Source organism: Microtus pennsylvanicus, chromosome 3 (assembly GCF_037038515.1).
Source record: "Microtus pennsylvanicus isolate mMicPen1 chromosome 3, mMicPen1.hap1, whole genome shotgun sequence".
Classification (NCBI taxonomy): Eukaryota; Metazoa; Chordata; class Mammalia; order Rodentia; family Cricetidae; genus Microtus; species Microtus pennsylvanicus.
In genome coordinates this window covers 37,674,398-37,689,356 of record NC_134581.1, presented here as the reverse complement: position 1 = coordinate 37,689,356, position 14,959 = coordinate 37,674,398, and the positions used below count along the sequence as shown (strand labels likewise).

General features: G+C 39.7%; 1 protein-coding gene across 2 annotated transcripts in view; it reads left to right on the top strand.

Annotated features, from left to right (window-relative positions):
- The window catches only part of Ttk (TTK protein kinase), a 44,187-nt gene extending 35,047 nt beyond the window's left edge, over positions 1 to 9,140 (top strand). The window contains exons 17-22 of one of the 2 annotated variants that reach the window (XM_075967735.1): positions 411 to 535; positions 2,239 to 2,319; positions 5,888 to 6,064; positions 6,369 to 6,453; positions 6,968 to 7,065; positions 8,727 to 9,140. In XM_075967735.1, the coding sequence (XP_075823850.1) occupies positions 411 to 535; positions 2,239 to 2,319; positions 5,888 to 6,064; positions 6,369 to 6,453; positions 6,968 to 7,065; positions 8,727 to 8,810 (650 nt within the window). In that variant the 3' untranslated portion in view covers positions 8,811 to 9,140. The remainder of the gene's footprint in view (positions 1 to 410; positions 536 to 2,238; positions 2,320 to 5,887; positions 6,065 to 6,368; positions 6,454 to 6,967; positions 7,066 to 8,726) is intronic. The other variant, XM_075967736.1, reaches the window with a different exon arrangement.
- Positions 9,141 to 14,959: the final 5,819 nt, after the last annotated feature.

The window sequence follows — 14,959 nt, the reverse complement described above, 5'->3', positions numbered from 1 at the left end:
CTTGCTCTCTGACTGTGGTTGGTGATGCTCTCCTGGGCAGTGTGCAACAGTGTCCCACATTTTGACCGCCAAAACACCTAGCTTCAACCCCTCCTTCCTTTAGATCTAGGCCCTGTAACCTTGAACAATTCACTTACAGTCAAATTACATTAGTGTACTCACTCTGAAAATGAGGATAATGGTACTTACTCATTTATTCAGCATTGTTAACAGGTCTAAAGTGTTCATTACAAGTGGCAGGTTTAGAGTGGCACTTGGCACACTGAATTTGCTAAGAAGGTATAGAATGTGTAATAAATGAATATTAATGTATTGACTAGTTAAAAGAATAAGCTTGATCCAGAGATTGTAAACTGTTTTTGTTCATAGAATGTTTTACTTTATCTAATGTAGTGGATTTTATTTTGAAGGCATTGTTCATAGTGATCTGAAGCCTGCTAATTTTCTAATAGTTGAAGGAATGCTGAAGCTAATTGATTTTGGGATTGCAAACCAAATGCAGCCAGATACAACAAGCATAGTTAAAGATTCTCAGGTAGGACACTTTTTGCTGTTTTGAATTGTGTTTTAGTGTTTTGAACCAGGGTTTCATATAACTTAGAATCCTTGGCCTTGCTCTGTATCAGTGGCCAGCCTTTAATTCCTGATCCTGCTGTCTGTGCCTCCCAGGTGTGGAATTACAAGTGTGAGCCCAAGGCCTTGCTTCAGGTAGAACTCTTAATGATTGCTGATAATAAGGTTTAGTTCCTTTATATCCGGAAATATTTTGCCATTATATTTTTTTACTGACCATGTTCTTCAAAAAAATTTGAAGTCTTTTTAAAAGAATAGAAACTATGATTATAAAAGGTCCAAAACCATAGTCAATTTGATTTAGAAAAGCAGTTCAAAATCAGACAAATAATATCAAGAAATTTTGAATGGTTTTCTCATTGCTGAAGCAGAGCAAAGAGGGATCGTGGCTGCATGCTCTCCTTTGTCCTGTTTCTTTTCTTTGCACTTAAATTGGGAGATTTTTTTTAAGAGAGCTTTATTGGAAATAGTGAAACATTCCGCTCAACTACATTAAAAAAAAGAATTATTTTCTTTCTTACTTGTGGTGTGTTTGTGCGTATGTTTGTCAAGTGCAAGCATGCTCACATCAGATTGCGCAGCATGCTCACCTCTGTAGCCCCAGCTGTGTTCTTATAGTAAAATCTTCAATAGCAAATGGAATGAAGCTGTGTCATAAAAAATAAACTAGTGACATGAAGACAGATCTGAAAAGTAATCTTGGCTGAACCTCCCTTGCTGTATCCATGAATGCAGATTCCTGACAGAGGTCTGTCAATTCTTGAAGCGAAATCAGACTTTGTTAGGAAGAATCAGTTGACAGCATACACTTAAAATAATTCTACTTGACAGTCAGTCATTACTTTTTATATCAAAAGTACAGGTGAACATTGGTTTATAGATAAACTTGAAGTTATCTATGGCAAGATCCTACCATCCAGGCTTTGTTTGTGTGTTTCTTTTGATCTTAGAGCTAATGCAGTGGTTCTTAACCATCTTACTGCTGTGACCCTGTGACCCTTCAATACCGTGCCTCAGGCTGTGGTGACCCCAACCATAAAATTATTTTCATTGCTACTTTATAACAGTAAATTTGCAATTATTATGAAATGTAATGTGGACATCTGATATGTAACCCCCTGGAAAAGGTTCGTTTGACCCCCCCAAAGGGGTTGAGACCCACAGTTTGAAAACTGCCAAACAAAAATATTATTCTATACCATTTTTGACTATAGAAACTCTTATATGATTTAGATTTCCAACCCATTTCAGTCTGCATATAGGGCCAAAGATTTTGGAAAGATAAAGCTAGTTGGTTCTTTTTAGTTACACGTTAGTTTGTTGGTTGGTTTACTGAAGTGAAAATGTTGAATTTATTTGAACATGGAAGTGAGTGACAGTCAAATCCCTGAGTTTGGAATTAGCCTAGGCCGGTGAAAAGGCAGATAATATTAGTTTCCCAACACAGTTACAGACAAAGCACAGGCACTCGGAAATGAGCCAGTTCGTTCCCAATCTGACTTTGTTGGAGTTGTGACGTGATCTTACATATATTGTTGGCAGTTATTTGAATTTTTCAAATCTGTCACTTAAATCACTAATTATCTAAGTTTCTAAGAATCTGACATTTATGTATTTACAAGTACAGAAAGATGTTTTCATTGTTTTCTGTGATTTGGCAAATAGGTTGGTACAGTTAATTACATGCCTCCGGAAGCAATCAGAGACATGTCTTCTTCGAGAGAACATGGGAAAGTCAAGACCAAGGTACTGGAAACAGCTCACCTCGCCTGGCACCAGTGAACTGCACCTTTGTAATTGCTTTGGGATTCACTTTCCCCATTTTTTAAAATTTTTTATTTTATTATTTTATGTGTGTGTGGTTATTGCCTACATATGTTTGTTCACCACATGTATGTAGTGTTCTTGGAGGCCAGAAGAGGCAATTACATCCCCTGAGACTGGAGTTAGAAAGCTGTGAGCTATGGGGTGGGTGTTAGGACTGGAGCCCAAGTCCTCTGGAGAAGCTGCCTGTGCTCCTGACCACTGAGCCATCTCTCCAGCACCAGTTTCACTGTTCTTTATTGGCTTGAGGTTGTCCTTTGATGCTATTTTTTTTGTATGGTGGTTCTTCACAGCGTACTCATATCAAGTTGACCTAGGGAGAACTTTTTGAAGTTTTATGTTAAAGGCAATTTTAATAATAACTCTGATTTAGACACCAGAAATTATATTCCTTGATATCCTGTGGTGTCTTATTGTTTGTTTCCTTTCTAATTTTTTGCACTTACTGTTTTTGTAGTAGTGGGGATTGAAACTAGAATCTTGTGTATTTTAATAATCCTTTATTTATTTGTGAATTCTACTAGCCACCAGTGGCAACTTTATTTCGATCTTGAGTGCTCTTAGCCCTCTCGATGTCCCTCGTCAGAGGCCTATTTTCTCTGTTCACGATACATCAGGCTCCCAGGCTAATCTTTCTTTTGCTGTTGCAGTGTTTGCACATACTTGGGACCCAGCAACCTTCATGTCCGTAATGCTGCTTCTTCTTCAGCAGTGACATACCTTATGTTTCCCCTTGTGAGTTGGACTTGTGAATAATGTTTATTTTAGAAGAAAGCAGAGTAGCTGAGAAAGGAAGCTTTCATTTCAGCATCTGACTCACTGCTGCATAAATTTGCTTTTCTTCCCTAGAAAACTAGGTTTTTAGGGATTCAAAGAACTTACATAATGTCTGTGTTTATATGTCCATGCCTATGTTGGTCCACACATGTATGGTGTGTGTGTGTGTGTGTGTACACACATTAATGTTCTAAGTGTGGGCACACTGTGCTATAGCACATACATAAATGGCACACGGTGACTTTGGGTATCCATTGTCACCACCCAGCCTGTTGGAAATAGTCTTTTTGTTGTTGTTGTGTGCCCAGGTGTACAGCAAGCTAGCTGATCCCCAGGCTTTTGGGGTTTCTTTTGACTCCCACTCCCACCTTGTCCTGGGTTGCCATGCCTGACTTCACAGGGTTCTGGGAATCTCAACTCAGGCCCTCAAGCTCGGGCAGCAAGTGCTTTCCCACTGAGCAGACCGTCTCCCCAGCCCAGCTTGTGTAAAACCTTATTGAATGTTTTATTTTATAAAGCTGTTTTCATAACTGTTTCCCTTCTGATTTCTTCTCCGATTTATAATTGCTGTCTTTTAAGTTTTCTTTAGACTTCTCATGGTTTTGTTGAACTTAAAAAAAAACAGATATTAATTTTATGCACAACTCCTATTTTATCTTACTTTCCAATTTGTGTTTTTGTCTTTGTTAGGTGTTTGGTTATTTGTGCTCTCCACGTTCTCTGTTTTGTTTGTTTGTTTGTTTGTTTGCTGCCGTTGTGTTTGTTTATTTTGCTTTGTTTCGCTGTAACTTTTGCTTGAAGTCCAGGTCCAGTTTTGAACCCTTGACTGGCTTTGCACTTGAGACGAGTCTCCTGCCTTGGCTTCTTGGAGTGGTGGCATTATGTGGCATGGGAATTACATTGCTTGAGTTACCACTGACAGTGCCCAGCTAAATATTTTCACTCTTTTGGGTAGGAGTGCAGGGAACTCAACCTGGGGATCTTGTGTTTGCCTCTTGAGCTGTCTCTCCTTGGTACCCTGGTTATTTTCCCGTCTTCTTAATTTAAATCATAATTGTTTTAAATTTAGTGTTTGTACTTGAATTAAAGCATCTGATTTAGCTGGGTGGGTGGTGCGAGCCTGTGATCCAGCCCTGGGAAGCTAAGGCGAGGGAATCAGGAGGCTAACAACTGTGGGCTCTGTAGCATCACCTTTCCTGTAAAACGATGAAAGGCTTACTGAGTTTATTATAGTATTTTAAATGCCTATTTCTAAGGTTTGTAATTTCAGTTAGAATCTGTCTTTTTTACTTTAAGATTTTGAATTATATCTAGAGATTATAATTTTTTTCAATTGTCAGCTCAGTGATTAAATATGCAGTGACAAATTTCTCCTCCCCACCCTCCCTTCTCTTTACTCCATTTTCAATTTTTAAGACATAGTCTCTCTCCTTGTATTGTCTAGACTTTATCTTAACCTTCTAAATGCTGGGATTGCGGATGTATGCCACCACACCTGACTCAGCTTTCATGATACAGTAACATTTTAAAATTTCATCCTTGGGGCCAGAGACGTGGCTCAGTGTTCAAGAGCAAGTTCTGCTTTTGCAAAGGACAGTTAAGTTCCCGGCATCCTTGTTGGGTAGCTCACAGCTGCATGTAACGCCAGCTCCAGGGGATTCAGTGCCTTCTTCTGTTTTCTGTGGACAACCATACACACGCACATACATAATTTTTATTTTTCAGGTTTATCCTTTTCCTTAATTGGTAATATTGTTTATCACGGTTAAAACCGCTTCCTTTTCTTTATGTGATGTTTTGCTCTCATTTCCTAATTGAATTGTAGTTTCTACTTTACTTTCATTTCTTAAACTAAAAAGGTTTTGAATGTCCATTTCTTTTTCTTCCCTGCCTTCACCAACTTTTTGTATCGTTTGATTTAGATTTATTCTTTGTGGAAAGTTTATGTCCGTGTTTGTTTTTCCTTCCCCATTTTCCTGTTGCTGTGATTATTCCTAATGTGATTTAACACCGTGAACGTTTAATAGTGTTGATCTGGGGGAGAATGAATGATACTTATTAGTTAGTACTCAGAACTCCTGAGGAGGTAGCTCAGCAGTTAAGAGTACTTGCTGTTGCAGAGAACCTGGGCTCAGTTCCCAGAACTCAGGTACACATGTACATAAAATAAATAAATAAACCTGCAAGGAAAAAGAAACTTCTGTGATTTACTATGTTCTATTTATTTAGTACCCATGGCAATATGCTTTATCTTATTTTTGCTGTTGGGGATTCACTTGGGGGTTCTGTGCATGTCATGTGAGTGATCTGCCCCTGACTACATCCAGCCTGTTTCAGTGGTTTATACTTTGATTTGGGTTGTATAATTTAAACAACCTTTTAAAAATGCATACATATGTGAGTTCAGATACAAATGCATTACAGTGTAATCATTTTGGAACAAATAAATTCAAATTTATAGGTATGTTATTTTTTAGTGTTATATTTTCACAAGATGCCAAGAATTTATTTCTTTTAAAGTAGTTTTGAGTTTTTCAAAGGTTTAAAGTTAGAAACTAGGAAAAGATGTTTTGTCTTGTCATGTAAGCATAATCTTATACTTTGATATTCACTGAGATGATAAGTGTTACTATATAATCAGGATTACAGATATATAATATTATGTTACCTTTCCTTTTAAAATAAAGCAACCTTTTCTGCTTCTCCTACTTAGATAAGCCCCAGAAGTGATGTTTGGTCCTTGGGATGCATTTTGTACTATATGACTTATGGGAAAACCCCATTCCAACATATCATTAATCAGCTCTCTAAACTACATGCCATAATTGACCCTAATCATGAAATTGAATTTCCTGATATTCCAGAAAAAGATCTTCAAGACGTGCTAAAGGTAACATTAACCGTATGTGGATGTAGAAAGATAATGTCTCCTAATTTCATGTTGTTTAAAGGAAATGGTTGAGGTGATCGGAGTTGTTCAGCTATCTTTAATGTAGTCCAATGAAAGGACTTTCTGGTGGACGCTGTTTGAAAGCATGCTTTCCAGGGAAGGTGTTGGGAATTTCTAGAGGTGGCTCAGAAAGCCTCTCACTGTTATAGATGGCTGGTGCGCAGCTTCTGTAATGTGATGTCATCTGGAGAGCTGATTTGTCAGCCTCGTGTATGAAAACGTGCTTTTTGGTTTTTTTCCTTAGCGCTGTTTAGTAAGGGACCCCAAAGAGAGGATATCCATCCCTGAGCTGCTCGCACATCCGTATGTTCAGATTCAACCCCATTCAGGTACTGTTTCCTTAAAGGTTACTATTTTCTAGATTACCAACATAAATGAATAGTGTGTTAACTATTGAAAACCAGAAACTAAACTGGCCACTCTCTTAGAGCCTGACTTCTTCAAGGAAGTTAGTATTTTGCTTAATAATAAAGTTAATAACATTGCCTTTTTTAACTTCCTTATTTAAGCTTACATATCTTACATAAGGGATTGAGATAAATTACAATGATGCTCATTAGTGTACAACTCATTAAGTAGGATGGACGTCTTTTTGTTGTTTGGGGGACAGAATGGCCTTGAATTCATGATCTGTTTACCCAACCTCCAAAAACTGGTTTTTCGTTTGTTTGTTTGCTTTGATTGGGGTGGAGGGGTCTTGCCTCAAACTTAGAGTAATACTCCTACTTCAGCCTCCCGAGGGCTGGAATTACAGGCATGTACTTGGCCAGAAGGTGTATTTTCAAATGAACTTACAATATTCTTATTAGCACTAGCATTTTGTTGATTATGTTCCTTGTACAGGCAGCCAAGTGGCCAGGAAAACCAATGATGAAATGAAATATGTTCTGAGTCAACTTGTTGGTCTGAATTCTCCTAACTCCATTTTGAAAACTGCCAAAGTAAGTGCATCTACATTAATTCCAGCTGTTTTAAGGCAGTGAGTTAGATACTTAAAGACACATAGCCGAAAGGAAAGTTAACTGTTCGCATCTATGATGAAATACATTTCTGCGATTTGGTACTTACTGCTTCTGAGTGTGTTTTACGAGTGTAAATCTTTCTGATTTGTGTTGTTATTGTTCTTGGGGTTCCAGCTGGAATAAATAAGATTTATCTTTTAGACAGTCTCAACATTCTTAGCACAGCTCTAGAAATCATCTCTTCTAGTCAATTTGTAGTACAGCCTTAGGAAAATGACAATATTTATCATATGCAATAGCTTCTGGGCAGTTGGTACATTCCCCAAAGCACATCTCTTGCTTGCCAGCTTCCTGGGACTTTCTCTCTGTTGAGGCTTGATTTTGTTTGTTTGTTTTGTTTTGAGATAGTCCTTCACTGTTCCCGCCTTTGTAGCCTAGACCTTAGGGTGTGTATCAAGACTAGCCTTGAACTCAGGCAGAAATTCACCTGCCCTCTGTTTCTGGGGAACTGGGAATAAAAGTATGGGACACCATACTCAGATCCCTGGTGATATTTGATCTCATTGTCATCAAATACTTTTGTAATTTCTAATATCTATGATTGCTTATCAATTAGATTAGCTACCAAGCTATTACAAATTAGATATTTGAATCATAATATCATAAAATTATGGAAATTTGAAATAACAATACTTTGCTCTCTGGATTAGGATCAAGTCAACCTATATTGCTAATGTGGGCCCATCTTGAATGAATTTATTATATATTCTCTATACTGTGTATATTTGTGGAATCTTAGACTTTTTTTCTGAGATGCTGATGGCTGAAAAAATACCCTTGGGGTGTTTAAGTTGAACAAAATGTTTTTATATTTATTGCTTTTTATTTCATGTCTCCATATTTTAAGTTCATACCAGTATATTATTCAAAATGTTCTTTTGAGTAAAATTAAGGTGAATTAATCACTCTGTCACTAAGATTTTATGTTATTTAATAGCAAATATATCTGTCACCTTCATAAGTTAGATGTTGACTAGTCTTCAGTCTTTTAATAATTCAGTTGCCCCCTGTGTCCATGGGTTCCATGTCTAGAGTCAACTGCAAATCAAAAACATTCTGAAAAATAATTTATGTGTACTGAACTATACCTACTGTCTTGTTATTATTCTGTAAAAAGTTCAGGAAATTGTATTAGTTATTGTAAGTGTGTATAAAATATTCAGAAAGATGTGTGTACATATATGCAAATAGTATGCCCATTCTGTAAGGGACTGGAGCATCTGTCAGGTAGGAATCCTGTTAACCAGCCCTTCAGTACACTAAGGGATAAGGGAACCTAATTATATGACTATTTACATGATAATTTTAATGCCTTTGTTCATTAGTGTAAATAACTTCTGAGATTATATATTGTTTCCTAACGAATATACATGTAGGAATTTATAAGTAAGTTTTAAGGAAAAGTAAGGGGCTTGTGGTGGTCTTGCAGGTTTGCATATGTGCTGATTGTGCCGTATTATAGTTCTCTTGTGGGAAGGTTGAGCTGCATTTCTTTATATTTAGAATTCATCACAGTCTTTACTAATTTAGTAATACATTGAGCTAAAATGTTGAAAAACAGATTTGTGTTTTTATTTCAGACTCTCTATGAACGCTATAATTGTGGTGAAAGTCAAGATTCTTCATCATCCAAGACATTTAACAAAAAGGCAGAAGGAAATTGATGTACAGCTCCTCACAAACCAAAAACACTAAATCTGTCCATCTGCTATACTCTTGAATCGCCGCAGAAATCTACCTTAGGAAACAAACTTGCCTAATTTTCCTCAGTAAAAATCTGTAAATTATCCTCTCAGAAAACTGTAAAGTTAACCACTGTATTAGATTAGAAAGTTGTGCTTTTGTTTTTTGCTTTTCTGTAAATCTAATCGGTCTAGTAACATTTCACATGGAGCGGGGACTCTGGACTGTTGACGATCTCTGTAAATAAGAGGACCTCTTACTCTGAAGACCTGTGTAAATAAAAGCTTATCCTCATGAGGGACACCACCGTCCCCAAGTTGTACAACAGTTTTCTTTAATGTGTTACTGGCATGATAGCAAAATTCTTAGAACTGATTAAGAATAGACCTTAGTAAATAAAGTATATCAGTTAAATTTCCAAAGGGTTTAAGATTGTAAGTAGGTCTGGGTGGTACAGGCGGATCTCGTGAATTCACGGCCAGTCTTGTAGACAAGACTGTCTACAGAGATAGACAGTCAGGGATACAAAAGAAATGGTGTCTCAAAAAAAAAAAAAAGCAAAAAAAAAAAAAAACAAAAACCTAAACTACCACCACTAACAAAAAGATTTTAAATAGGTTTCCTAATTATCTGTGGCCCTGATGCCATCTATAGTATTCAGCCTGCACGTGGCTTTTTCAGTTTTGCCTTTGATGCTTAATAGTACATATGGGTTTGGTATCCAGACTATTGTTGTGATGTATGTGGTATAGTTGTATAATTATAGTTGCATGCCATTATTGAGTACTCTTTGGTAATGGATTATTATAAATGTGGCCTCAGTGTGTGGGCCTGTTTTTCTTTCTCCTGTTCCCCACTCCTTCCCCCCATGTTGGGGATCAAACTCAGCGCCTTGCAAGAATCACAGTATATGTGCAATTATTTCCAAACCAGAATTCTGAATACTTCCCTCAAATATTCCCACGTATTGATACTCAACTTTGCCTTGCATTGACACAGTATTAGTTTCTAAAATAATATATTAGATTTCCTTTTTTAAGAGCAGCTTTAGGTCCACAAGAAAACAGAACTCTTAGGTGTCCTTTACCCTCTCTCACCGGCTGCTGTCACTTTTGTCATTACAACATCAGAATCCCACAGCGCAGTGATGCCTTTTGTGACAACCCATGACTGAAAATCCACAGTGCGTGGAAGGTTCATTCTGTGGACTCTTGACATTTCTCATGTAGGCATTTAGCTTACAGAATGGTTTTGGTTTCCTTGCCCTTAACCCTCGGGAGACACCGCTCTTTATACCCTATTCTTTTTCCAGCCATAGTAAAAGGGAGATCTACTACAGTCCTGGAAGTGCTGATGGGGCATTCCAAGACCTCATAAGCTTTCGGAGTAGCCTGGCCTCCAGGCTAAACACTCTTGAGTTGCTCAGAGGATCCTCTTTCTAGTAAACCGACTGAAGCTCCAGACAAGTGCTTGAAGACAAGTTCCCTGCAGGGTTCTACCATGAGGTTGAGCACTGTTGAGCTATTTCAGGATGAAGAGGCTTTGTAGCTTTGGGGGTTCTGAGCAGGCAGACCTAGCACTGGAAATATTCTGGGTTCCTGACACTATAAAGAAAAGCATGGACACAAATGAAGTTGCCAAATGGCCGGCCAAACGGGAATATGGCTCCTAGATGTCTGAAAAGCACTACTTAACTATGTACCTCTAAAATTCTACTTCCCCTCCCTCTGTGGTGGTTTGTTCCTATTAGAACAATAAGAATGACCTCCACGTGCCCAGCTGAGAGGGATTAGGAGGTGTGGCCTTGTTGAAGAAAGTGTCACTTGGGGTGAGTTTTGGGGCTTCAAAAGCTTAAGCCAATCCTAATATCTTTTCCTCTGCCTGCAGATCTAGATGTAGGTCCCTCAGTTATCCTGCACCATGCATGCCTGTAAATCCCTGTTATCCTGCACCATGCATGCCTGTAGATCCCTGTTATCCTGCACCATGCATGCCTGTAGATCCCTGTTATCCTGCACCATGAATGCCTGTAGATCCCTCAGTCATCCTGCACCATGCATGCCTGTAGATCCCTGTTATCCTGCACCATGCATGCCTGTAAATCCCTCAGTTATCCTGCACCATGCATGCCTGTAAATCCCTGTTATCCTGCACCATGCATGCCTGTAGATCCCTGTTATCCTGCACCATGCATGCCTGTAAATCCCTGTTATCCTGCACCATGCATGCCTGTAGATCCCTGTTATCCTGCACCATGAATGCCTGTAGATCCCTGTTATCCTGCACCATGCATGCCTGTAAATCCCTCAGTTATCCTGCACCATGCATGCCTGTAGATCCCTCAGTTATCCTGCACCATGCATGCCTGTAAATCCCTCAGTTATCCTGCACCATGCATGCCTGTAGATCCCTCAGTTATCCTGCACCATGCATGCCTGTAAATCCCTCAGTTATCCTGCACCATGCATGCCTGTAGATCCCTGTTATCCTGCACCATGCATGCCTGTAGATCCCTGTTATCCTGCATCATGCATGCCTGTAGATCCCTGTTATCCTGCACCATGCATGCCTGTAGATCCCTGTTATCCTGCACCATGCATGCCTGTAGATCCCTGTTATCCTGCACCATGCATGCCTGTAAATCCCTCAGTTATCCTGCACCATGCATGCCTGTAGATCCCTCAGTTATCCTGCACCATGCATGCCTGTAAATCCCTCAGTTATCCTGCACCATGCATGCCTGTAGATCCCTCAGTTATCCTGCACCATGCATGCCTGTAAATCCCTCAGTTATCCTGCACCATGCATGCCTGTAGATCCCTCAGTTATCCTGCACCATGCATGCCTGTAGATCCCTGTTATCCTGCACCATGCATGCCTGTAAATCCCTCAGTTATCCTGCACTATGCATGCCTGTAGATCCCTGTTATCCTGCACCATGCATGCCTGTAGATCCCTGTTATCCTGCACCATGCATGCCTGTAGATCCCTGTTATCCTGCACCATGCATGCCTGTAGATCCCTGTTATCCTGCACCATGAATGCCTGTAGATCCCAAAGTTATCCTGCACCATGCATGCCTGTAAATCCCTCAGTTATCCTGCACCATGCATGCCTGTAAATCCCTGTTATCCTGCATCATGCATGCCTGTAGATCCCTCAGTTATCCTGCATCATGCATGCCAGCATACTGATGACAGATAAACCTCTGTAACTAAGCCAGGCCCAATGAAAAGCTTTCCTTTGTAAGAGCTGCTGTGGTCATGGTGTCCCTTCACAAAAATAGTACCCCTATCTATCATTTATCTTTTTGTCTGTCTCTCTATGTCTCTATAACTCTATCTTCCTCCTGCCCCCAACAATCCCCCCATTAATGATGAGGATGAAGATGATTAAGGATGGAAGACCAGATCACAGGTTTGTAGGCCATTTGTTATGGACATTGGCTTTTTAGTCAAGAGTAAAATTGTCATCATAGGGTTTTGAAATATGGACTGACATGATCTTACTGTGGCTGGTTTTAAAACACAACCACAGCCTGGGAACAAGCTAAAGGGGAAAAAGTAGACCTGGATAAGACCAATTAGGAAGTCATGAACAGCACTGATGTGGCAAGCAGCACTCAGGCTTTAGATGTATTTAGAAAGAGGCAAACCTTTCCTGATGAACTAGATGAAAGCAAAAGGATTAAGGATAACCTAAGAGTTCAGAGTTGAGTAACCAGGAGTGTTGTGGCTTGGATATGAAATGCTCACCACAGGCTTTTGTGTTTGAACTTGGTCCCTAGCAAGAGTTGCTGTTCTGGGAAGCTATGGAACCTTTTGAGTTGGGGGCATGGCTGATAGAGATGGGTCATGGGAAGGCAAATGTTTTGAGGGTTACAGTCCAGCCCTGCTTCCAACCCACGTTTGCTGAGTACTGACTCAGATCTGAGTCAGCAGTGCTGCCAGCTCCCCTGTAAGCATGTGCAGATACCTTCGCTCCCCCACCACGATGGGGCCAACATTACCCGCTTACATTGTTTCTGACAGACACTTGGTCACACAGTGAAAACACTTAAGTGAAGTTGTCATCAGCTGAGATGGTAAGAATTTCAGGGAGCAGGTTTGGTTTGTCTGTTGTTGTTTTGAGATACTCTTGCTGTGTAGCCCAGGCTGGAATGCTCAACCCTCCTGTCTCCACCTACCAGTGTAAATATATGGTTTCAGGACTGACCTAGAAAACAGATTTTGATAAAGGCCAATTTTACTTTGCATTTTGAGTTTGAGATGTCTTCATGAACACTGAAGTGGAGATATCAAGTAGTTAATTGAATGTGTAAATCTGGACCTCAAGAGTTGAGTCTAAATTGTATACAGACCTGCAATTATCTACATGTATATGGCCTTTGAAATCATATGAGAGGATGAGCCCAAAAGAATGCTTAGTAATGAAGATCTTCCATTAAACAGAGACCTTCTGGGAAACGTGAACCAAGCTTAGCATTCACTGTGTTGTATCTGACTCAACTTTTGGTAGATGCTTCCTTTCAAGACTGCTTGCCTGCAAATCTTACCTTACAAAAAACAGATGGAAAATGGAAGCCCAAAACTCAAGAAAACAATTAAGAGCCGACCTACATAGTCCCCAGCAGTGCATGCTCACGCTCCTTGTTTTGACCTGGTCACAGGCCCCATTCAGCCCATAGACTTAATGGGGGGCGGCACTTGTCACCTGGGAGAAGCCTGGTCAATGCAGTTAGAATCTGGGCTATGCTAAACACAGGACTACCTGTGTTTCTCATTGCTGCGGAGAAAAGAGACTTCTTTGTTTTGTGCATTTAGGATCAAGCAAGGAGACTCCAGGTCTCCACTTCTGACTCTAACTTTGAGCTCATATGTGAAAGTTGCTGCCTCATAGAAACAAGGATTTTTCCATCATCTAAATTCATTTTTTATATGAATTTGTAGACTTGAGACCTGGACCCAGGAGAGGGTATATAGTCCATTGTCCTAATTTCCCTAAATAAGGCTATCATGTTCCCACATCATTGGCAATAGCTCAGCCTCCACAAACTTGCCAGAGAATGCCTAAAGGAAGTGCTTTCCATTGAAGACTGGCCCTACTCTATAGTCTTCAAATAAGTGGCATTCAGTAAGCTCCAAAGTATGTTCACAAGAAAGAAATTAACATTCAGAACGCTCTGTTATAGAATATCCCTTTGTTCAACTCACGTAAGTAGAGAATATTAAGCTGTCAAGACATTTTCTGTTGTGGGATATTTGTACACTGTGTGGAGGTGTAATAAAAAGCTGAATGGCCAATCGCTAGGCAGGAGGTTAGGTGGGACTTCTGGAGAAAGAGAAGACTCTGGGAAGAAGAAAAGGTGGATGGAGAGGAAACAGGAGGTGCAAGCTGGAAGAGAGGTTATGCCACATGATAGAGCATAGATTATATTAATATAAACAGGTTAAGTTATAAGAGCTAGTTGGGGACAAGCCTAAGGTAAAGGCTGAGCTTTCATAATTAATAAGAAGACTCCATGTCGTTATTCACGGGCTGGCAGTCCACACAAGAAAGCTTGCTACAATTTTCTAATCAAACACCAGCTTACACCACTGAAATTGAGTGTTCACCAGATCAGTTAACAGAAGGGTGTCGATGGCACACTTGACTTTGCTCATGCACACCAGCTGACATGCACACGTGCTTGGAGAATTTGTGCGCCAGGTCAGCACTCTTCTTTGCTGAATTTAAAAGGGCGCAGTTTGTGTTCCAGGCTGAGGATTAGAATAAGTTGTTTATTCTGGGCTCACAGGTGCTACTTCGAGGTGTTGGTGCCTTTCCCAACGAGATATTTGCAATTCTCGACAGGATGAGCATTCGAAAAGGTTGCAAGTGCAGTTATTTCAAGACAACCTTTAAAGATTAGTGGTATTTATAAGGAGCCTCTAAAGGGTAATTGTCTACTTTTAAAGTCGGGTTTTTACCATGTTTTCTACATGAGTGGGTTTACAGAACAGCTTAAACCCACGAGTTATTCATCACATAAACTTAAAAGTGAAAACCATGAAAACTAATAAATGTGGTTGAAAATGGATGAATTGAGAAGTAAAACAAGTCACATAACAGGAGAAACTATTTGAGAAAG